General features: G+C 48.0%; 1 protein-coding gene across 1 annotated transcript; it reads left to right on the top strand.

The window, feature by feature from the left end:
* Positions 1 to 7,279: 7,279 nt before the first annotated feature.
* LOC119381921 (uncharacterized) lies at positions 7,280 to 24,240 on the top strand. The gene is made up of 9 exons (XM_049412935.1): positions 7,280 to 7,309; positions 8,300 to 8,638; positions 16,404 to 16,469; positions 16,570 to 16,719; positions 17,793 to 17,910; positions 18,428 to 18,451; positions 19,316 to 19,495; positions 21,656 to 21,791; positions 22,699 to 24,240. Exons 1-9 carry the CDS (start codon positions 7,280 to 7,282, stop codon positions 23,828 to 23,830), a joined length of 2,175 nt encoding a protein of 724 aa, XP_049268892.1. The 3' UTR covers positions 23,831 to 24,240.
* The last annotated feature ends 914 nt before the right edge of the window (positions 24,241 to 25,154 follow it).

Genomic DNA, 25,154 nt, shown 5'->3' with positions numbered 1-25,154 from the left:
CCGGTATCGAAAGTTACCTCGTCAAAGGCGGATAGGTGGGCCAAGAAGCATTCTTCTTCCTAAAGCTTGGGTGTATAGTCGTGATCCTTCAGTAAGCTTAACCGGATACCCTATAGCGTCCACTCGTGAACTTGGGGAAACAGCCGGCGAACGTATACACTTAGGGTACGCTGCGAATTAAAGATAGAATGCACGTGTTTCAATCCTTGTTGAACGAGCTATTTCGTGAGCTGGTCAACGAAATGCTACGGAACCTTAGCTGGGGAAAACAGCGCAGAAATGGACGAGGACGCCGGAACACAGTACACTGGACGAGCGCTGTTCCTGCGTACTCGTCCTTTTTTTTTTTGCGCTGTTTTTGGCAGCTAAGCACGTGCCAACTCTCCCAAATCAATGTCTTGCGGTATAGAACCGCCACCCTTGCTTTCCTTTTGGTTTTTCCTTGATGGCAAAAGGTGTCCACTATACTTGTCAGTTGAAGTTATGACACCTTAGCAGCATCACATCGAAGCAGACAGGGCCTAGCCAGAAATTTTTATCAAGGGGGGGGGGGGTTCAACCATACTTGTATGTGCGTGTGCTTGTATGTTTGTACGTGTGTGTGCATATATACACAAGCAAATCTGAAAATTTTCGGGAGGTTTGAACCCCCCAATTCCCCCCCCCCCCCCCCCCCGTGGCTACGCCCCTGGAAGCTGTCACAAGAAAAGCACACCAAAGAGACATTTTGAGAACAGATCTATAATTCATATATGAGCATAATGATAACAATATTGTGTTAGGATTTTGCGTCTCAAGCCTACGATATGATTATGAGAGACGCCGTAGTGGAGGGCTTCGCACACTTCGACCGAATTTCGGATTCTTTAATACGCACCTAAATCTAAGCACACGCGCCTCTATAATAGCGTTTCGCCTCCGTACCTTCGGGTCAGTATAGTCGAGCACCGTAACCACTAGACCACCTAGGCGGGTCATAATGCACGAAGCAGAAACTGCGAAAACGGTAGCACTCATTACAATCTTCAGAAATTTACGTGCCGTCTTGTTTTCCCGACTTCACGTGCAGTGAGCTTCTGGAAAAAAAAAAAAAAAAAAAAAACTAACGCGGTCGCATTTGGATACGTCCACACGCTAACCGAGCTGATCCCGTGACTTGTCTTTATTAAGCGTGTCCATGATTCCAGCGATCTCCGATCGACTCTACCTCCTAGCTATGTATACCCCATGATAGGTCGAGTAAACGCAGATTAGAGATATCGCGACCCTGCAATAAGGTTGTTTCGGTGAAGGTCCGGTGAGCGGTTGCCATGCATTACGGAGCGATCTCCGTGAGGTGGGATGGCGCAGAATGTTCAAAGGTACGTAGGTCCATACTAATTCTCCAGATATGGCAATGTGCGCATAACGTATATATATATACGCGTAAATGACGCTTTCACCCGCTATTCCATTAGCGGACAGTGTCATATCGGGGACAGCGGATAAGAGGTAAGCTGCACACAACTCCTCACCTGACTGAGTCAGGTGAGGAGTTGTGTGCATTACTACGTATACCGGTGAGAGGTGCCGATGGCGATGGCGCTGATTCAGCGCAAAAAAAAAATGGCGAACAGCCGCTCAAATGTCAGCTGTCGTAGAAATTTGAGCATTGAGCGCGTGCGCAGGTACCTTGCATAAACCTTCGCCTTAAAACTTCCTTTTCAAACGCTTATCGTTGACGCGTCCTACCGCCGCCCGAGAAAGTTCTGCGGGTTCTCAAGACATATGCAGATAACTCTTGAAGCCCGTCGCAACTTCTCCCATAATATCCTTTCTTATACTTAGCTCGGATTGGCCGAAGAGAAGCGCGCGTTGCGTCTCGAAGTTGGCACGAGGTTGCAGCCTTGACACTGTCCACTGCTATGCGAAATCACGGACGAGAAAAGCAAATGAGGAGGAGGACGCCGCCTGGTGTGTGTTGCCACGGCTCACCGCCCGAGCGTTTATTTTTAGACCGGCGGCGCTGTCTTTCGCCGCGTGGCCGATTCGCGAGAAACGCGAAGGACGCGGTACGTGAGATGGAATCTGCGCACGCGACACCGCAAAGCACATGCATATTAGGCCTGGCAACAATGCGAGGGTATTGTCACTCGTCACACAACGGCGCGTATACCTTGAGAACTCGAGCGAGTGGAACTCGATATCCTCTCTTGGATACGAAGAATAGCGGTTCTTTCACGCGATTGAGCCGTTCAGTGCATCGGAATTGACCGTATTTGTGTGAGGAATCGAGACCGGGTCTTCCCCCCTAAAAAAAAAAAAACATAAAAAGCTGACCCTAAAGGTAACCTATGCTTTATAGGTGCATTGCGCCTCATTCATCATCATTTTCAGCTTATTATATGTCCACTACAGCGCTAAGGTTACACTGAGCTCCATTTTATCCATTCCTGGCGAGCTGATTCCATCTTATTCCTACAACTGCATCGTAATTTCGTCGCCCCACTAACGCTCTGCCGTCCTCGGCTGCGTTTTCTCATCCCTTGGTACCCATTGTGTTGCTCTAACCGACCATCTTTTGGTGTCCTGCGCATTACGTGACCTGCCCAGGTCAATTCCTTTCTCCTAACGTCAACAATAGGATATCGGCTACCCACGGCAAGGGCATTTAAGGGAATATAAATGACGGCGCTGATGAATCAAAGAAACGAATCGTATAATGATTTATGCTTACCGTAAGGGCCTCTGTCGGGTGTAGTTACATAACGTGGGGTGGGGATACGGTAACGAAGAAAGAGAACTGTGACACGGCCGCAAAAGCTACATGCAGGAGTCAGGTTGTTGATTCCTCTGAAAGCTAAAGTGAAAGCTTCGCACGCATTTTACTTAACTGGTATTCGTCATGCGGTGAAGAATATCTATAGAAACTTACGTTTATCATACCAGAAATAAGAAATCAGGCCGAACTTTGTTAAACGAGGACAACTAACAGGTCTACTTGTTCCGTTATTTAGCAACTCATATGTTCATCGAAAGAAACACCGAATGGCTGGCTGTGTTGGGTACGTTCTGTTCCGTGAGTTTCAAGCCGAACCCATACTGCATTGCTTTTTTTTGTTTTGTTTGTTTCTGCGCGTGCGCAGTGGCGCTGGCCTTTCTGCTGGGATACAGCATAATATACGACTATGCTGCATATATAGTCTTCGCGAGCCGCTCGCATGTGAACATGTTATAGCTCTTTATTGGGGAAACTAGCCAGAGCGGTATGACGTGACATAATGCCGCGACCACGGGTATGCAATTCTGATAAGGGCGACGGTTCCCAGAGCAGCACCTTGTTCGCGAACACACGCAGTGCGTGCGCGATACATGCATCAGTGGGCCTTTTGAAGTGCACCGCACTGACAAGTGCCATCTTGGCAGAGGTACAGGAAGGGCGTTATTTCGTAATACCGTTTTTTTTTTCTTGCTTGATCGGCACATTGCCACGCATAGGCCGGCAAAAAATGTGGAGCTCACTGCAGACTCACTCAAGTAATATATTTTGCGCTTAGGGCTCGCTCAAACTGAGACTCACGGCTCGATCTAAGTCTGAGTGAGTCCGAACAAGTCGATTCACGGGTGTGTCTGTCTATAATAGCTTTTTCGTTCACGGTGTCAGTGCTCTTTAACGCCAATATCTAGCGTATATCGGTGCTGTGCGTGAACCGTTTTGATCTCGTATCTTCAAGTACGAGTTATCAGTGGTTGCAATCCAGTAATGACGTTTTTATTGAAAGACAGGGCTCACACAAGATCTCTTTATCACGAACTTCCCACGACAGAGTTTGCGAGGGAGAAGAAGTCAAAGTAACTCCTCCGTAACTCAAGCCTCCTATCAATATTGAACTGGCGTATGAACGCTAGTGCGTTGAAGTATGTGTGAGTAGACGTGGTATAACGTAAGCCGAGATGAGGCTGATGGTAATGCTAAAATGAAGTAGATAGGACCATAGGTCGGCCAAAAATATGGAGCTCACTTACACTTACTTACGTATTATATTTTGCGATTGGGTCTCACTCGGACACTGGGCTCACCAAAAATTATGCTCAGCCGGACTCACTAGCACTCTACTCGCTAAAATTTTTCTAAACCGGACTTAAACACACCAAATATTACTCAGCGGGACTTACTCCTACTCCGATTCACGGCTCGACCTGAGTCTGAGTGAGTCGACTCATGAGTGATTTTTCTTACCTATGTTGCCGCGTGCTAAGCACGCATGCACATTCAAATGCGTAGCAGGTGCAAGCGCCTTCGGAATCCTGTAGACCGGGCCTGAAGATAGGGCGGTAACCTGCTGCTCAAACGTTTCTCGCGCTTTTGAGTCGTCGTCTGCTACACGTCGTCTACTGACGACATGTAGCAGACGACTTGATTTTTTGACGACATCTGATGTGTGTGCGTTACAGCACTCTGTCGTACCAATCTCCAAGTTATCTACACATGGCGGCAGTCGCTTAAGCTATCAGTGACGTTCTTTAGTGGCGCGTGTGCGTTATCAGTTGATACATTTGCGGGATAGCACCGTTCATTTGCACCCGAGCGATAACCGAAGTGGCGTGATCACGTTAGGCCGTCCTACATTTACCGCAAAACCAGTTTTTCTACTGGTACCTCTGTACGCGAGATGTCACCGCCGGTCTTTTCGCGGAAATTGAAAACCTGTTCACGGCAGCACGTAAACGATATGCACGTGCCAAGTGTTGGATCTGTACGCTGTGTGCTGGCTGCACGGGACGCGAATGCTGGCAGCCAGGCGACGCTCATCGGGTTTCGCGCCGATATATTTTTTTTTCTTTTTTGGAGTCAGGATCGATAGATGGACCGTGAAGTCGCGTTAGTTGCCATGGGCCTCCGCATAACCTTGACGTGATTGAATAATAGACCACGGTGGTCACTGTAACATGGTCATAAGACTTTTTCGCAACGCCAAGGTTCTGCAAAGCAACTATTCTCTAGTTTATTATCGCTTCAGATTATGCCGGGATCGTCTTGATTTGCGTCTTAAGAATTCATATATTAAACTGAATTACGTACGAGCTTGCACTAAGCGTAAGTCTCAGCTGAGTCCGTGTGGTGCCCTAGTGCATCACGTGGCTTCAAAGTCTCAATGAGGAAGCGCTTCGCATGAACTATGTGCGCGCGTTGTAGGCACACGCGGATTATTGAAGTGATTATGACGAAACAGTCTCTCTTAACAATCTTGTCAGTTGATATGTGTTGACAGGACAAAGGACAGACGGATCTCACATTTTCGATTTCTTCCTTTATCTGCTTGAACACGGCGGGCACACCCGGCAGCTCCACGTGATCACTTTCCAAAATATTGTTTAACAAACGTGTGCCACGCTCTGCTTACCATGCTCGAACTGTGTAGTGCTGAGAGAGAGTGTGCGTTGATTTTAACGAAGGTAGGGAAGGTGATCGAAGTGCGAAAGGGGGTAGTACTTTTATTTTTTAATTTCATATGTTGATACTGTCGAGCGGCTATTAGAAGGGTTGAAGCACAAATGCTCGAAAACATAAAGCACTCCCATTTCACAGCAGCAAGGCATGGACACTTGGAACAGCTCGTTCACACCACGTCATAGACACAGTGAATTCATGCGCAGTAGCAAATGTTTGTCTGAACTCGGTGACATACACTGAGCCACAAAGAAGAAATTAAAAAAAAAAAAAACAAGAAAGAAGAAAACGAGGGGGTATGCTGCGCGTTCCGCCCTACAACTGTGCATCGAAAGGAGGCCGCTCTGACCTCTACCAAGGTGTCACTGAGCCAAAGCGACAAAGAGAGGACGCGTGCGAAGAAAGAAAGGATTGGAGGCTGGCGCCAGCCAGTCTGACGGAGCGAGTCGCGCGATCTCTCTTCCCCCTTTTTTTTTTTCTCTCCGTAAGAGCGGCGACGATAGATCGTCGACGTACTGACGCGTGCCACAACAGTGAAAGAGATAAATGCAATGCGGCCGCTGCTCGAGTTACAGATAAGCGAAGAGCGGGAGGATCGAAGAAATGTTAGCAGAGATAGCGGAAGGCGTCACACTCCCACCCCTCGTGCGAGCCTGTGCGGGGCGCGTCAGCGATGTGAAGACGCCCCTCACTCGAAGAAAGGGGGTGAGTGGAGTGAAGCTGTCTAGTGCATTTGTACACCCAGATAAGAGGGAGAGGAGGTTGAAGAGTCACTTCAGACTAGACGATCGGCACACTGAGCTCGTAGTACAGTGATTATGCTTGCCCGCTAAAGGAGACCGAGTACTCTTTCGATTACGAGAACACTCGGAACGCGGGTTGTGCCGACGCGTTCGAAAAAATGTAGCCGCAGAAAAGGTGGGAGAGGAGGTCTGGAGAACCTTTAATCGCCGCGTCGAAAACCTGGCCGTGATTTGGACATTGCTCGTAATTCGCTATGAACTCTTCGGGGCTGTCTCGACTCTCTGGGGCAGTTTTATACGGTAACGTTTGTTCTATGATTATAACGTAATTCATGTTTTCCTTCCTTTTTCTTCGAAGCTTGGTCACTTCATTAAATTAGGTCCCTTTAGTTTTCTTTCATTGTTATATTTTTAACAGTCGTCAACGTTTTACGCCTTCCGTCCTTTCCCCGATCTAATGCAGTGCACGCCTCGTCAATCGATATTTGCTGATTTGTTCTACACGGCGTTTCGGGTGACGGATTTCATCAAGTTTTCAACACCCGCACGATTTGCGAAGTGTTGTATGCCACTAGCGCCATCTCTAAATGGTTTTTGTACTGAGTTACACCCGCGTATACCTGCAGTAAAGCTAACCGTTCTTGCCAGCCGAGTTAACTTGCATGATTACATACCTGTGTCTTTTCTTCTTACTTAAATATAAAAAAAATACATGCGAATGTAGGGTACATTAGAGCCGGCTATCCCATCAACATGATAACGTGAGAAACACACCAAAACAAGGAAAATTAGAATGAATAAAGATCAGAAAAGAGAAAAATGAGATGCTGTATGTAGTACATGTACGATATGTGGCGTATGAAGAATTCATTCTATCGCTGTTTATGTACTTCTGTTTCTACTACGCTGTCACTGACATATCAGTTCCGAAGGTGTGGCCCCATTAGACTCGCTTCTTGCTTGCAGTGCACGTGAAACTTATTTCTTCTATAAACGGCGTCACAGATGAAACCGGACACGCCGTATATATGAAACACGAACACAACGACCAAGCGTTTTATCGCGCATTTTCGTCCACTTTTGTACGTTGCTTCGTTCAGAAGAAATGATACCTGCCGACGAACCCAATGGTCAGGTAGTCTACTAATGTAAAGCCATAGTACATTTCTTCATTGAGTAAATTTTCATTAGGACACCTACCCGCACGTTACCGACCCGGTAATGCGGCCTTCGCCCCTTCTGTTCTCACAGAGCACCTATCTCTGAGCCAGTGGTCCGATAGTGAAGACCACGCGCATTCGACCGAATCGCGGAAGTTCAGCGTAGGCGTCGCCAATCAAATAAAGCGCATTGCAGCGTGTGTGTATACGTGACATATCTTTTAGTAATTCCTTCCTTCGTTTCTTTATCGCACGCATAGAACTCGCCCACTTCCTACATACGCCCGTGTACTCTTAATTGGCCACTCTTTTCCGAGAGCTCTCGTAAGAGCCTGCGCAGTTCCACTGAACTATACTTACCGAGTCTCGGTGCGTATCACTGTGACGGCGGCTTCCGCGACCGGTGCGCGTTGCGTAAAGGGCGATGAATGCGTGCAATGGTGTATGCTGTGTTGCGCTTTTATATAGAAAGAACTGTTACAAAATAAATAAATTAATAATAATAATAATAATAATAATAATAATAATAATAATAATAATAATAATAATAATAATAATAATAATAATAATAATATATAATAATAATAATGGCGTCGAGTGGTACGTAATAACAGCTCTTAAATAGTAGTCTCGTTTCACTTTTTTTCTCTTTTTTTTTTTCGGAGGGCTCGTTAGTGTATCACAGCTGTGGATCATCATCGTATAATACAGATTTGCGTTTTCCCGCTCAATTTGGTCGATTGAGCATTGAGCAACGCGCGTCACCGAAAACGAGCATCGCTGCGTTGTTATAATATTATTCGCGTTTCTTTACCTCGATGCCACAGTTCCTCGAGTGCCTTTTCGCACCTTCCACGTGTAACGAGGAACGTACTAGCTGCAAATTAATGAATCACTCGCTGTTCCGCGCACTCGTGTACCACGTGTATACTTTCAATGTTTTCCATCGCTCCCTAATTTCCCAGTGCAGGGTAGTCAACCTGGCATTTCATTTCCTTTTCTACCTCGTTTGTTTGTTCGTTGGCTTGGTCTCTTTAACCACGTTGACTTTCTCTCTCTCCTCTATCGCAGGCGAGACGACGACGTACGTCCTACGCGTGGCGGTACGTGCCCGCCAGCGTGCCCTGGGTCCCCTGCACCCGGGCTTCGACATCAACGGCATCATCCACGACGGCCTGTGCAAGCTGCTGCCGGAGAACGCGCACAAGATGTGCAGCGGACGACTGCACGTCTCCCTCACGCGGGTCTCCGATGGCAAAAACGTGCTGCTGTCGCAATTCGAGTCCCGGGAACACCTCGTCGAGGTGGGTGCATCAACAGCACACTTTCACACTGCACAAAGCTCGGATGTTATGATTTTATATCGGTTGAGTAGATGTCGACTCCTGGAGACACCATGCATGAGCAGATATTTCAGCGGTCTCAAACACGCGGCCCGCGAACCTTGCGTTAGCGGCCGGCCGGGCCCCCCGCGCATGACTGTCCTCGTCCGATATTTTTCGTGAGGCACCCAATGCGGTCACCATGTGTTCCCGTTGTTGTGTCTTGTCTGATTTTGCCTCGCGCACTTTTTGAGCGGATCGTACGGACCTTCTATAGCAAGGTCGTGAGCCAATCAGAATTGACTATAGGTAGTCAATCCGACCAATAAGTATGATGGAATTTGACGATGTCCAGAAGAACAGCATCCCAGCATATATAGATCGCACCGCGAAAAGTTGCACCTCGCGAAGGCGACCGTGCTCCTTCACGACCGCTGTTGAATCTCGAAACTATCCTTTGCCGTTCTTGAAGCTCTGAAGCTATCAAATCTTTTGATAAACGTTCGCTCGTTTCGCCGGCAGAATTAGGATTCGAACTTGCGGGCTTTTTTTTTTTTTTTTTTTTTTTTCCTCCGAGTAACCGACCGCCGGCAGGGCTTCATGTGTATAGTGCATTACTGCGACGTACACCATGAAAGGTTCAGCACACCCTTCCGGAGGCCTTATCAGCATCAAGAATGTATGCCTGCGGTATAGGTTCGCGTTATCTTGAAGCGGCCTGCTTAGATAGGGAGTGGTATGAAAGTGGATAGCGCGCCAGTGATAAGGACAAAAAAAAAACGAAACTGCATTGCCTGAATCCCACTTCCAGCCGCACCGGCGCCACCGGTCGGCGGGAATCGTCGATCAAGCGAGGCGCTTTATTATGTTACGCCAGAATGGGGGGGGAGGAAAATCGCGGCTATGCAGCAAGCGCTTTGGTTTTATACGTGACACAACTACGATATGATTGGCGAGTATGTAACGTACGTATAAGGCATCGTGAGGGTCGCACAATGAACTCTGTAGCGTAATTGTTTGTGCGTCGCAGCTCTGGTCTCTGGAGAGGGCTTCTCTTCTCGATCGCTCGTGTCGCCCTTGGGTACATATACAGTAGAACCTCGCTGATACGTTCCCGTTTAGTACGATTTCCCGCGGTGCCAAAGTTCGCGTTATCGTTTTCAAGCCAAACTGCGCGATGTTTTAGTGAATTTGGATAGTACGTTTTACCGGGTAGTACGTTTCTCGCACCAACGTATTAACGAGGTTATACTGTATAGAAGGCTTCAGCCGCTGCAAAGACTCCTCTAAGATTTCGTTTCGGTTACGCTTATACTGTCGACGACAGGCCTTGAAAGCTGCAGTCGAAAATGCATGCTTCCTGGCAATAACCGCTGTCTCCATATGCGGTATGTAAAACCTCTAGAGAGAGAGGTTTATATAGTCTCGGCCTCTGATCCGTCGCGCGTTTCAAGGCGCTCATGAGAAAAAAAAGAAAGCGACACCGCCCTTGGCGTTATCTGTGTCGACCAACAGTCAAGCCTCTGTGCAAACACGCGAGCGATAATGGCGAAACAAGCTGATAATTGCGCAGCATTAGCATGACAGCGCACTTATGCGGAACACCTTGCAATCGCGTACCGCACGACATGGGTCGAGTGGCGGCATAATTAATTGACGTCCTGACTAATTGATACTCATGCCGCTTTGCGCGTTTTGTCACCAAACGATGAACGCGCTTGTCAACGCTTTATATCACTCATTGTGCGCTGGCTTACTGAAAACGACGCTGCGGAAGGACGTGGTTATATAATCTCTGTTATTGGTGCAGTACATGTGGCAGACGGGCTTTTGACGCTCCGTCGACCCCGATAATAGGGTCTTTTAGCAGTGCCGGTTTACCGAAATACCGTACCGTCATGGTCTGCACATAGCTTTCCTTCTTTTTTTTTTGTGCGTGTGTAACTGTGTAGCCACGCGAGTTGCTCATCGCGTAGGGTAACGTGATGAGACGGTGAAAGTGGCCAATAGAGATCTTGTAGATTAAGAAAGCTACGTGCCGACCACGACGGCACGGAATTGGCGTACTTACCGCACGGTAAACTGGTGCTGCTAAAAGACCGAGAGCTGAGACCGATCGAGGGCATGGGTTCGATTCCCGGCCGCGACGGCCGCGAAGAACAGACCCGTGTGGTATATACATTTGTCTAGGTGCACGTTAAATAACCACAGGTGGTGGAAATTAGTCTCGAATCCCCTACTATACTTGGTTTTGACTAGTAAAACCCCAGCGCTTACTCCTATAATGGGAGCGTGTGCACGCAAGGGGGCTGTTAGCAAAACTTAACATATACATGGGCCACACGGAACGCGCGCGTCATGTCCTCGCTCACTGTCACGTGGCGTCATTGTTTCGCTGGAAGGCCGTTCGCTTCCGAGCGATATAGTGTGCGTGTAACTGATGCGGCGAGCAAGCCTTCCTTTTTATCTGTGCTCGAACTACATCTCCTGCTGATAAGGTCGGAACGCGGCTTTTCTCTTCGAAAGCGCGATGATAGAAAGCGTCGGCAACGTTGGAAGGCGCCTGGCATCGCTATACTCGCAGGCAAATTAGCTTGGCAATGAATGGAAAGCTGAATGGAAGCAATCGATCAAGCATTTATTTAACGTTCCCTGAAGTAACAACCTATAGGTCTGTGTGAACGTTGACGCACTCATACATTGAAAAAATGATTATGAAAGAAAAAAAAAAAAAAACTGCGAGCAAACGCATAAGTTTTCAAGAAAGGAAAACGTCAGCATCAAGTGGTAAGAACAGCGCATGATACAGGAACGCTAACACGCGATGCAAGAGGGCGCTGATGATAAATGAGGACAATTCGCATGCATCAACGCAAGACGTGTAGGAAACTATGCGCTACTTTACTACTAACTACGACTGCTGCTGCTGCTGCTACTACTACTACTACTACTTATATTATTATTATTATTATTATTATTATTATTATATTATTATTATTATTATTATTATTATTATTATTATTATTATTATTATTAGCGGGAGTTGTTCAAGTCTGGGAATGAGTTTTGATTTTCGAATATACGTACAGTAAAGAGCTGTAAGGCCCTGTGTACGGCCGTGGAACGTAGCACAATGAAGAGAGAGAGAGAGAGAGAAAAAAAGAGAACCACTGCGTCTTCGTAATGCTACAGTAGTCTGAGCTCGTTGAACGAAACGCGTGACCGTCGCGTCGCATGATCGCCTCTGACGACGGCCAGACCGGCGCGCATTTCTTCGAGTCGGCCACTTTTTTGTTTCAAGGCTCTTTCTATCGCTGGCGTATAAGGCAGCCACGTCGAGAGAGCCACGCGTGCTTGTGTGTGTGTTTTATCTTATTTTTATTACGATCACGAGGAAGTGGCGACGTGTGTGGAAAACCGAATCGTGCGCCGCGGGCTATGAGTTACGTAACCATCTCGATCATTCTATATGTACACCTTTACTTTCCCGAATCGCGAAGGTCGTCATGCAGGTATGCGGCCAATTATATAACCCTTTTTTTTGTTGTTGTTGTTGATACAGTGCCGCCGTACGAGTACATTCTTCTGGAAAAATCTTTATCGTGTTGTGTAAGGTGTAGCATAAAGCGCTAACTATAAAAGCACTTTTACGGCGCTTCTTAGAAAATGCATGGCTGCCTGCAGCTTATAGACGCGCCTGCGTGTCTTTTTGGCATCTACGCGCTCGTGTAGTTAACACGTACTTGTACTGTTAATTTCTGAACTGTCGTTTTTGTTTCTTGGATTATTTTCGGTACTGTTAATTTTATTTGCACTCCCCCTCCCCTTTAGGGCTTTAGGCGTAACTCTAGGCTCACGAAATACATGTTGGACTTCGACCCTTTCCATGCAGGTATCTGTTACAGTATTCAGACGAGTGATTGAAAAGCAGCCTATCTATCTATCTATCTATCTATCTATCTATCTATCTATCTATCTATCTATCTATCTATCTATCTATCTATCTATCTATCTATCTATCTATCTATCTATCTATCTATCTATCTATCTATCTATCTATCTATCTATCTATCTATCTATCTATCTATCTATCTATCTATCTATCTATCTATCTATCTATCTATCTATCTATCTATCTATCTATCTATCATCTATCTATCTATCTATCTATCTATCTATCTATCTATCTATCTATCTATCTATCTATCTATCTATCTATCTATCTATCTATCTATCTATCTATCTATCTATCTATCTATCTAATCTATCTATCTATCTATCAGTCTGTCTGTCTGTCTGTCTGTCTGTCTGTCTGTCTGTCTGTCTGTCTGTCTGTCCACACACACACACACACACACACACACACACACACACACACACACACACACACACACACACACACACACACACACACACACACACACACACACACACACACACACACACACACACACACTTCAAGCGTAACAAAACTTGCTCTGTAGGCATTGTCCATGTCGTGCACGCACGATGCACGCCCAGCTCGCCAGCTCTGACCCGGAGGTACAGCTTGCGCTTCTGGGTCACGTCAGGCAGTAGACAGTGGAGCCCTGGACTGGGGGCCCCACCCATCGAGCTCATGACCCCTTATCCCAACCCTTATGAATAAAGTTGTACTACTACTACTACTACCGAGACATCGCTGTACGCTCGCCGCAGATATACGAGACACCTATGCATGTGTTGGCGTTGCTTCAGACCTTCGTCTTCCCATGACAAACACTAAAGGGCTTCTCTTTAGCTTCCACATAGCTGCGAGCTGTTTATTAGTTATATATATAACTACGAAGGTATCTTCTAATGTAGCACATCTGATGCGCCTTCGGCGTTGGTTTAGGTTTAGCGACGTGCACAACGAGCGGGTGGCGGCGTTATCGGGGCACACGAATGCCAGGAAGATTGCATTCCGCAAGTGTACGTATATATAGCCGAGAGCGCCGATTAGTATACGTGGACGTTAGTCGTCATCGCTTAGCGAAGAAGACGAGACAACGGAAACCGCGCATAGTCAAGCCTCCTTGGATGCCGTTCAGCCGTGTGGACACAACGCTTGGCAACGCTCCCAACATTGATGATGCGCAACCGACACGCGCAACTCCGCGCATGGGCCCGCAGGTCCATTAACATATCTGTTGCTGCAACAGGTAACACTATGGTATACCTATGTGCTTGTGTTTTCCCCCCTTTTAGGTTTGTCAATTTTCTCGCAGGCGAACGTATAGGACGGCGGCAAGAGGGCTCGTATACGTGTTTAAATATTATTCCAAATTTTCTGCCGCGTTTCTTGTGTAATGCTGCGTGTCTAAGTTTTTTTTTTCTTCCATGTATTGTAACCCACTGCCCTCTGAAATGCTTGGGCGGCGACTGAGGGTATGCAAAATAAATAAATAATTACATAAATTAGCAGCCGTCATACGTGCTCCTGTAAATGATATGACGTTGCTCTGCTGAGCACGAGGGTGTGGGTTCGGTACCTGGCCAGCCATGGCGGCCGCATTTCGATGGAGCCGAAATGTAGGAACATCCCCATGCTTAGATTCATGCGCAAGCTAAGAAAATCCGGGTGGTCAAAATTAATTGCGTAACCCCCGCAATATATACACAGCGTGTACCTCATGATCGTATCGTCGTTTTGGCGCTTGCAACCGCGCCAACTTTTCCTTATTTTGGTCTGTAAACACAAACTCCACTACATACACGCATCACGGCATCACGCCACTCGGGCGAAGCATAGCGCGTAAGGTCATTAGCCGATCGTCTCTGCAGTGCACCGCAGTATAGTGTAGCTGTCATCACGTTCGAGTAATGGTGCTTATACACATCAGTTGATCCATTTGCAGCGTTTGCGCGAAACATCGTGCGGCAGCTTTTCCGCGTGCGCGCATTGTTTACGCTACTAGCCGCTGCTTGAAAGCAAAAAAAAAGAAAAAAGAAAAAGGCCTAGGATGCACATGAAGTGTTGCGCAGGCCGTCACGCACGTGCACACAGTTTGCATCACGGCCTTGCATGGGTTGAATGAATGGAGAGTTTGAGATTTAGCGCCTTATAGCGTTTAGGAAAACTAAGAAAAAAAAATGTCATTTGACTCTTTTTTGAGAGTTCTGGCTTGCCACGTATATGACTCTCTTTAAAGAGTCACGTGAACTCTCTTTGGAGATCATTATACTCTCTTTGGAGAGTCGTGTGACCCACGAGAGAGTTCACGTGACTCTTTAAAGAGAGTCATATACGTGGCAAGCCAGGACTCTCCGAAAGGAGTCACACATACTCCTTTTTGTTTTCTTACAGGGTGTACGGTAACCATCGCGGGAGTACGAGATAATCCAAACCAGAATATAAAGCAGAGCAGGATTTGAGGACTTGCGTCCTGAAGGCCCTTTGCGTTGCGTTAAGACGCTAAAACCTAAAGATCCCTAATAAACCGGCTGTTTAAATTAACGAATGTTCGGTTCAGTTTACAGCGTCGCAAAACGTGCGCACAAAAATCGCGCGCTTCCGTGACTGCGTGCTCGGAGCAAAGCGGCTTTGCCGGTTGTACTTTACCTATTGTACAACGATTTTTTGTATATACACTATCTGAAGAGTTCTGTGCATGACTCTGCTTATTTGTTCCTCATTCCGAGGATTTGGGGACATTTGCATGTGGCGCCATCTCTCGGCGGCAGCAACGGCGTCCTGCCATAACTGAATGGTAAATAGGCAAAAAAAAATGATATCTCTTGAAAGAATTTAAGCTAGTCATCGAAAACGACTTCGGGTTCTACATGGCAGATACACACTGGAAAATTTTGGTAAAATTGCAGTATGCGCACAACAGAGCGTGTGGCTTCCAAGGACAATTGAACACCGCCCATGAGAAACATATTGCAGCACTGTAATTTTAACAGAATGTTCAAACAAGTCTCTGTTGTATAGAACCGGGAGTCGTTTTTTATAACTAGCTTTCTTCGTCAGATATGCTTTTTTTTTTCGCCTATTTCTCATTCAGTTACGCCAGGCCACCGCTGTCACCAACGAGAGATGGCGCTACGTGCTAATGTCCCCAAATCTTGGTCACACTGGCTTCTTTCAATCGAACATTGTACATTGGCCAAAATTATGAATGTTACAGGATGCCATTTTTTTATAGTAATTGTAAAAAAACGGGGCTGTTCAATATTCGAAAGCCAACTGAAAAGTATTCGATACTCGATTCAGTTTTGGCAGTTGCGCTTGATTCGGTCTGAAAAATGACGGTTCGCTGACTCCTATACAGAATACCTGTCTTGCGCCAGCTGACGTCTTGCGTCAATACTCCCGATTTTACGCTGCCCTTGCATTCTTCGACTGCGCTTCCCTTCCCTTGTTGGCAATCACCTGTTCGATAGCTGTAATAGACTACCGGTTATCTACCCTGAGCATTTCATGACCTGTCCAGCTCCGATCCTTCATCTTAAGGAATGTGGGCTACTCCAGTAATGAAAACCGTTATCTTCACACCTAGCATTTTTTTCTTCCATCGCGCCATGCGCGTGCCTGTTCTGTTTTTATGTGCGTGCACAAGCGCGTGCACATCTCAGATTGTCTATTATGTTGTACCTCCCTACCTTTACACCTCACAGTTTCATAAAACGTGCGGCTAAAACGTATATGCATACATCTAACCTAATACAATATAAATATATGTGCATACCTGTATAACGATCTCCTATTTTGTTCTGATTGCAGGCGCTGAAGTGCAGCTGCTTCATACCCTTCTACTCCGGCCTGAGGCCTCCGAAAATTAACGGAGTGGTAAGTGAGCCTTGCGAATCCTGTATAGTTTCGTTTTGCTACGTGCATCGATCGATGTGCCGTGGTTTCTGACGTGTTTTACTCGTGTGTATGGTCGCAGGCGTACATGGACGGCGGCTTCAGCGACAACCAGCCGTCGCTGGACGAGAACACGGTGACCGTGTCGCCGTTCGCTGGCGACAGCGACATCTGCCCCATCGACGACTCCTACAACCTAACGCAGATCAACTTCAGCAACACCAGCATATCGGTGAGTGCGTTGTAACTGCGAGGATGCGTGTCAAGCGCGCACGCATGCACGGAACTTTAAGGGAAAATGCGTTACTGAGCCTATCCTTCGGTTCATTTGCATGACACGGCGGCTTGCTTCGCCTTTAGTAAGAGTCATTACCTCAGGTGATTGCACTCATCAATACATTTGAGCAAGTACCGCAGGTACATCGTCAGCGTGACGCGCGTTAAATCGATGTATGCTTGATTCGTCGGCGGCCGTGAAAATTTTCGTGCCCGCGTTTCTGTTTTATAGATGGCTTGCACTGACGTAACTGAAACTGCCAGGTTGGAGCACCAAAATGGCGGGACGTGAACTCTGTGACGTCACGTTTGTGTTATCGGCATAGGCGTGCGCAGAGTTCCCCATTAGGGGGGGTCAAAGATCCGCCGCCGCGCCTCCCCCCACCCTACTAAGTCAATGAATGGGGCAGATTTAGCGCACCCCCTCCCCTCTTGGGTGGCTAGAAGGGTCAATGTACGGGGCAGATTTTGCGCCCCCCCTCTTAGGTGATTAGGGGGGGCGGCCGCCCCCCCCTGCCCCCCCTGTGCGCACGCCTATGGTTATCGGTACCTCGCGTGCTGGTTCCTTCGTTATTCAAACACGGATTCCCAATAACGTTCCAGCGACGTCGTTATCACACTGAAGCAGGTTAATCGCCGCGTGATTATACTGCTTTGACGTCATCAAATCCGTCATGTTGCAGCCATGTCATGAGTCCATGACGTCACGTGCAAGGCATGTATAGGTAGTTGAGCGAACAATCGCTCACATGTAATGCTTGTTTTACTCGTGACGAAGGTAAAAATTCGATTACTTGAGCGAGAAACCACGAAAGCGCAACGTTCCCAATGTACGATTAACAAGCTTTACAGTTATCGCTTTATCTTTTCATCTCTCTCTTGCATCGCTTTAAATCTGCAACTCAACTCAATAGCTGTAGCACCGCTTCCACGGGTCCACGCATGCTGTAGAAATAAGCGCTGTAGTTGTGAAAACACGTGACAGCGGCACTGAGATAAAGGCAACCGTTATCTCTTTCTCTCGTACAGATATGCCCGGGAAACTTATACAGGGCGGCCCGTATCTTCTTTCCCCCCGACCCCGAGATACTGAGCCGAATGTGTCAGCAGGGCTTCGACGACGCTGTTCGTTTCCTGCAGAAGCACAGTAAGTATTATTTGGACCGGCGTTTGTTTGCTGTTCTGGCAATCTCTGTTATCATTTTGCGAGAGTGGCACCCTGCTGCTGTGTGCCCTTGCAACTGCCCACAGGATATCACCGTGCGCAGTGTATATTTAAGGTATCGCAAAATCGGGTAACATGCACTGCGATACGAGAAGTTTTAGCAGGCAGTTAAGCTGCTTGCTAAAATATTGCCTAAATAAGAAAAAGAAAAGTTATTCGTGGGGCAGATGCATTATCACAGAAAGCAAGTCGAGTGTTTAAATGATAAATTACGGTTATCACTCGCTTTATCCTTATCTTCTTCAACTTGTTTGTTTTCGCTTATTAACCGTACATTCTGCAGCGCGAGTATTGCATAAACACTGCGGCGCATAAAGATAATGCACTGAAAAGAATTGAAATCTTTTATCACTGATGTCGGGTTTGCCTCATGTATACTGTGACTCGTCGGCGTTAATATTTTTTCTCCTGCTATTTCTTTTCTCTTTAATGCCACCAGCCAGCGTTCGGATGCTGAAATCAGGTAAAATTCGCATTTCACTGTTCTGCGACAGTGCCTGGGCCTGCGCCGAATTTCTGACCACGTAACAGGCTGTTTTGCGCGCTCTCTTTCAGTGCTATAGCAGGTAATGCAGATATCCCATTTCACATTTTTTTTATATCGTAGTTTGATTGATAACGCCACTAACTCTGTCGAGGGATAACTTAATTGCACTCTGTTGAAATCGCAGGCGCTTCTTTCTGGCAAAGAAACGCTTGGCAGCGGTGCAGCCTTAAAGACAACGTCAGCAGATAACACCACCATGTCATGCTGTAGACCCTTTAGATACTGGTGCCGCAAAGCAAACTATGGGTCGAGTGCGTGTCGCGGTTGAGTAAGGGTCGTTCTGAACTTGAAACTATCTAGTATGCATGGTCTCATGCGTTATGGCGTTGGCTAGTCGGTGGCACCACATCTAAATTGTCCTGTATCTGCATTTTTTAAAAGCAGGAAATGGCATGTATCGATAGACCTCTCCAACCCACAGTTATGCAATGTAGTATGATATTTCTGACCGAACTAAACAATTAAATAAACGTAAACAAATAAAAATAAAATAAAAACGTACCGATATAAGTCTATTTTTGTGGCTGTTGTTGCCTAACGTCTCTAACTTAGCCTGTATGCTGCTACAAAGTAACACTGTCTTTCTTTTACGGCAATCTGATGAGCGAGTTATACACCAAATTTTTTAGATACCGTTTTCTGCCCCCGAATGGTCGTGTTATTGCTCAAGTGAGCGGTGGGGCACTTCAGCTGTTCGGTTACCCTGAAAGCACATTCGTGACGCTTTGTATGCACACCTGTACGCAAGCCTGAGTAACGTTTGACCCTTCCGTTTTGCAGACATGATCTCCTGCACCAGCTGCTTGGCAGTGCAGTCAAGTTTCGTGATGGCGGCGCCCGAGGCGAGCCCCGACCTGAGCACCGACTCGGACGCCGAGCAGGCGTGCGACAACTGCCACAGCTGCAAGCAGCGTCAGCAGTTGGCCCTCACTGACAGCCTGCCCGAAACTATCGTCAGAGGTGAGTATACTGACTTTCGAGCACAACATTCGCATAGTGAATGCTACGGCTCTCATTTGCCGTGGGTGTGCTATTCTGGATGCCGTTTAAACCCGCCATATTGTCAAATCCGCCTTCTTCACGATGCCGCGGCGCATGCGTCCTTTCCAACGGGAAAGTCTCGAAGCTCCTCTTCATCTCGGAGGCGTTCGCTCTGACGATACCGGTTGTCCCGGCCCATACCAAAACCCTACCAAAATGGCAGAAGCCAGCACAGAAAAATAAAAAAAAAGCGGATTCTGTAGCAGTGGCATTCCTAGGCCAATCGCCGAGGCCATTCAGAGCTGACAAAATGGCGACGTTGGACAACATGGAGGAATTCGACAGTGTCCGCGTGTCTGTTCTGGCTTCGAGGTCGTCAGTCAGTGAACGCATTTCGTATGCTGTGTAATTATGGCACGTTCGGAGTGTCAAAAACCTAGTTTGAGCAAAGATTGGTGCGCGGTGACCCTCTCTAGCGTACCATATCTCTGGTTGTTCAGTACGCCAACCCCTCCACGCACCTTTCTCAACACCCTCTCCATTCACCGTACACCTCTTCTTCTACACCAACTCCAATGGACTCCTTGTAAAGGGGCTTCATAGAGAGGGTTTCTCTCCACGAAGTCTTGCTCTGTCAACTCGTGGCCTCCGAGGCCATGCTACAGTCCGGAGAGGGGCTGAGGTATGCAGCTGGGAAATGGCCGTGACAGCTATTATATATGTCTTAATTAGTGCATTTCATCGTTGTGTAGTGTGTGTGTGTGTGTGTGTGTGTGGGAAGGTGGAGTTGAAGGGCCGTTTTTGGCGCCGTAGTTGTCCGCCGCCACCGCCGCTGGTGTCCGTAACCACTATCGCTCGAAATAAAAAAGAAAAACGAAATAAGAAAATATTTCCAGGATAGAATGAGGTTCGAACCTGGGCACTTTGCGTGGGAGCCCAGTATTCTACCTCAGATCCATGCCGGTGCTTGGAACTGCTTTGCAAAACGACCCTATACAGGCTTCATGTCGGGAAGGAACCACTAACGTATGTAATGTAGCGTGGTAGAAGAGTAGAATAACAAGCAAGCGTCACACAGCGCGAATTGCGCAACGAGGGTGTTGTTGAATGCTTCAAACCCATTACAAAGGGCTCTGTCATAATTCTTCGTCATCAGCCACAGCATCAACAAAGTGCGCATAATGCCTTACAGGTGTTTAGCGGGTACCACGGTTCTCCGCAGAATGAAGAAAAAATTGCATAGTGGCTGCTTCCCTACTTCACAGAAATTATGATGATTTATAGCGTAGTGGGTTACTCGCAAGTGCACTTCTATTGGTTGCCAAGGAAGCCCATGAGGTCTCCATCATCAATTTCCTCAGGGTCTCAATAAAGTTATTTCCCCCTCTCTTTCTCACGTCAACGTATGTTATAAAGCATGGTGGGAGAGTTAGATAACGACCGGGCGTCACACAATACATAACTAGTGGTTCGTTTAAAGCTTCCAACCCATTACAAAGGGCTCAGCCATAATTCTTCATCGTGATCAACCTTCTCATCAACAAAGTACACATAATGCCTTACAGATGGTACCTCGCCTCTCCACAGAATGACGAATGATGTTGTGGTGGGTGCGTCCCAACTTCACAAAAATTATGATTTGTGGCATAGTGGGTACGTTGCTAGTGTACTTGCATTAGTAGCCACAAGTGAGTTTATAACGGGCTCCTCCATCTTTCGCCGTGACTGTGCTGCGCTTTCCGCGCAGGCCTGGTGTTTTTTCAATTCCCCGTTCTTTGTTGTAATGACCTGGACTCTTTATATTGGGAGGTCTGTTGTTCTCTGAGTGACATAGACATAATGCTGCCGAGAAATGTTCTCTATTAGCTAACGCAGCTGCCCAATCGCAGGGGCGTAGGCAGAAATTTTTCTCGGGGGGGGGGGCACCTCCTTGATCTGTAGTGGGGACGAGCAGGCAGACGTGGTCGAGTGTCATTTTCTGCTCTGTATGCTATGGCAAAAAAAAAATTTCGGGGGGGGGGGGGGGGGGTGCACGGGCCCGGGTGTGCCCTAACGTGGCTACGCCCCTGCCCAATCGACCTTCTGAAGATGTCCGCAACTTTATTTCTAACTCCCACCCTCTTTGTTGCTTGTGTACAGCTATCCAGGATGCGTCTGACCAGCTGAACAAAGGAGTGATCAACTGGCTCTTCAGACACCGCCCTATGAAGCTCCTCTCCATACTGACCATTCCATACGTGCTGCCCATCGACATCACCATCGTCGTTATTTGCAAGTAAGAACAAAAATTCAGTCTATCTACCGCTTTCTTTCGTGATGCATGACGGATGTGGGAATTAAACGTATCATCACTGGAGGAGACTTGCTTTCTTCCGCTACGTTTGTTGCCCTTCGCCAAACGAAAGGTTAGGTTTTTGGAGGACGCTATTGCTGAACTTATTGAGTGAAATGTGTCCAGGTGATCCGACGGTTGAAGTTACATTTTCTTGGAGTAATCGAGCGTTCGTACTGCGTGAAAAAGTGTTGCTCAGTGAGGGCGAGAAACTCGGTTATTAGGTTCAACGGCCTATCAACTGAAGTTTGTTATATACATAAAGAATACGATGAGTAGTGTGGTTTCCTTATCCCCCAGCTTGCACACCATGTGTGCGTAAAATACCAAGTTTATGTAACCCCATGTATACGGCTAAGTATAGTTTGCTTACTATACTCGCTGTAATTTTAGGCCTGACATTTTTTTCTTTTTTTGCAAGATTGGCAATAATTAACGCTTGTGTCAGGCAACAGAGGAAGAGTCCGAGAGTTTCTTGCGATCTCTTGCATCGTCATGTATTCAGTCCCGACTGTCATTTTATACATCAATATATGGTAAGACGAACATCTTAGGCGACTTCGCTGCGTAGCGTTGTCGTCGTAGTTGAGATTCAGGAGCGTGGTTCCACTTACGTGTGGGGAAAAGTGCGAAATATACTAAACACGAAGAAGAAAGAGGAACACCGCGTTTGTCTTACCCTCTTTCATCGTATTTAGTTTATGTTGCGATGTGCGCCACAAGAAGAGTTTAGAGACGTTTTTATATTCGTCGAAAGCACGTCGGCATATGCGTGCTGTTCGGCATCCAGCGCTGTGGCGCCTAGCCACTCACACATGTTTAACGCTCGTGTTTGTTTCGTCTCGCGCAGGATGTGGCAACTGCTGCCAAAGATGCGGCGGGAAATCCGCCGCCGGCTCATGCGCACCGTGGGCGTGGCGCGCGACTTCACCTCCAAGCTGCAGAGCAAGCATCCGCTGTACAGCGCGCGCTTCTCCTGCCAGCTCAACATCACCGAGTTCAACTACACGCCGGACGAACCGGAGCCTCGACCGAAGACACCGACGGGCCCGCCGCCGCGTCGGGTGCCGGCCCCGATGCTGAGGCACGACCTGCGCAGCCGCAGCCTCGAAGACCTGGTTCGCGGCAACCCCAGACTGCAGCAGCGCCAACGCGTGCTGCAGCGCAAGTCGTCCTACGCGGGCATGGCGCTGCCCCGACGTACAGGCAGCGAGGACACCACCGTGGTCAGCTCGCTCAACTTCGGCTTCACCATGAACTTATCGGGAAGCGGCGGCGGCACTACCACCGGCGCGACCGCCGCGGGACCGCAGGGCGCCGTGGTCGGAGGACCCGTGGAACGCTGTCGCAGGCAGAGCGTCGTCGAGGCGTTGCGGACCCTGAGCGAGGACCGCGAGGAAGACGCCACGGTGGACGCCATAGCGCTCACCAACCAGGCGCTCAACTGGGAGAAGGAGTGCATCGAGCGATGCCAGAGCAAGGAGGACGCCGACAAGCTGGAACACATCCTGGACGTGACTCAGCAGAAGGACGCACTCATGGCCTTCTACTACACGGACTCGACGACGCACCGGGTCCGCGTCACCGAGATCTTCAACGTCACCGACACGGCGCCCAACTCGAGGGCCTCGTCTCCGCGTCGACCACGAACGGAGACGGAGGCGCGCAGAAGAGGCGACTGTATGGTGGACACGTCCGGACCTGCGAGCTCCCGAAGGACGCCGCCGCTCCTGAGGATGTCTCCGGTGGACGAAGGGACACCCACCAGTCCCGGGCAGCCGCCGTGCTTCGACGAGGGCCCGTCGACCGCGTCGTCGTCTTTGACGTCGTCGCCGTCTACGACGGGGAACGCGTGGAATTCATCGGCCGAGTACGCCGACGATTCGTCGTCGCCTTCGACGTCCGGAGCGTCTTTCAACTGCGAGCACAAGGTGCCCCGCAGAAAGAACTCCGTCGCGTTCGTCACCTGTGGAACTCGCTGAATTCGTCGGTTGTGTGCGCTGGCAACTTATCCTCGGCGTCTGATGGACTGAAGCCTCCAACGCTGACCGACTGGCAGGCGAAGCCTTCGGTCGAGTTCGTCAGCTGTGAAACTCGGTGATTGAACACCTGTGCGTGCAGTATGCCAAACTGTATAATGTAACCATGGCGCCACAAATATGTGCCACATTCTGATTTATGATCTTAGCGTCTTGCTGTTTTTCTGCAGGAGCAAAGAAACACTCGTTATATGCATTTTTATTTATACAGTCGTGCGTGAGGAAGTGCACGTTAAATGTTTTTTTTTTCTTCTTCTTCTCGTTGTACTGCGAAGGACTCGATGTACTTATACAGTGAATGACTTCTGGAACTCAAGGGAATGTACTGTACACCCGAGTGACTTTTTTTACATCGGACTTCGTGCCAACGTATGATGCAGAAGACATGCGTCGTTACTTGCTCGGTGATCAAAGAGTGATAGAATTGCTCAAATTTCAGCAGCTGTTTGGTGAACATTCACTGTTATGTTCCTTGGTTCTAAAGGGACACCTCAGGATGGCTGTCCGAACCAAAGATCTCACGTTTATTTATTGCCATGTCTAAAAATGTGGTAATGGATAAAGCTTAATTGTTACTGACCCGATGCAGTTCTCGTCTTGTTCCCTTCCCCACCTCCGTTATTTCTTTCACTACGTTCAGATGCACAACATGCCTCACCTTCTAACGCACACAGGAGAAGCTGTGCGCCTACACGTTCGGTTCAGCCAGCTGCGCTTGCCGTCGAGACGTCACCAGTCGAGAGCAACGGGGAAACACAGAATTAGGTGGCATATGACTGCTGTTACCTCGATGTCTTTATTCGGCCGAGCTGCGCGATGAACTCGGATGACACTTGACAGTGATGAGTATATACTGGTGCATGAATAAGATTAAGGGCAAATATTTAGCCCACACTGATTATTCCTACGTGCCATCTGTAGTGAGGGATCATCAACGTCATAATTCCCCCTAGCGCGGAATCGTCCAACCTGGCCGCTGTTAGCGATGCAGTGCGCCCTGTAAAATATTTTAAAGGGGTCCCGAGCCACTTTTCCAAGAAATAAATGAACCTCAGTATCGCGGTTTACTGCCTCTCGAATCGATCGCCGAAAAAACTATAGAGCGCGGCGCCGCCACGGGATGGCACCTCGTTGCAAGAAGCGCATCTGATCCAAACAGCACTTTTGGTTTATCTATAGGCCAATAGCAGCAACCTGCTATATGACGACATACAGCTGGCGTAGCCAGAAATTTTTTCCGGGGGGGGGGGGTGGGACTGTACAGCTG

Source organism: Rhipicephalus sanguineus, chromosome 2 (assembly GCF_013339695.2).
Source record: "Rhipicephalus sanguineus isolate Rsan-2018 chromosome 2, BIME_Rsan_1.4, whole genome shotgun sequence".
Taxonomy (NCBI): Eukaryota; Metazoa; Arthropoda; class Arachnida; order Ixodida; family Ixodidae; genus Rhipicephalus; species Rhipicephalus sanguineus.
Note: the sequence above shows the minus strand (reverse complement) of the source record. Positions and strands in the feature narration are given on the sequence as shown.

Coding starts and splice junctions, on each gene's coding strand:
- LOC119381921 (XM_049412935.1), top strand. CDS start 7,280: ATGATACCTGCCGACGAACCCAATGGTCAG. Junction 17,911..18,427: donor TCGTTTCCTGCAGAAGCACA/GTAAGTATTATT, acceptor TAATGCCACCAG/CCAGCGTTCGGATGCTGAAA. Junction 21,792..22,698: donor ACCATCGTCGTTATTTGCAA/GTAAGAACAAAA, acceptor CGTCTCGCGCAG/GATGTGGCAACTGCTGCCAA.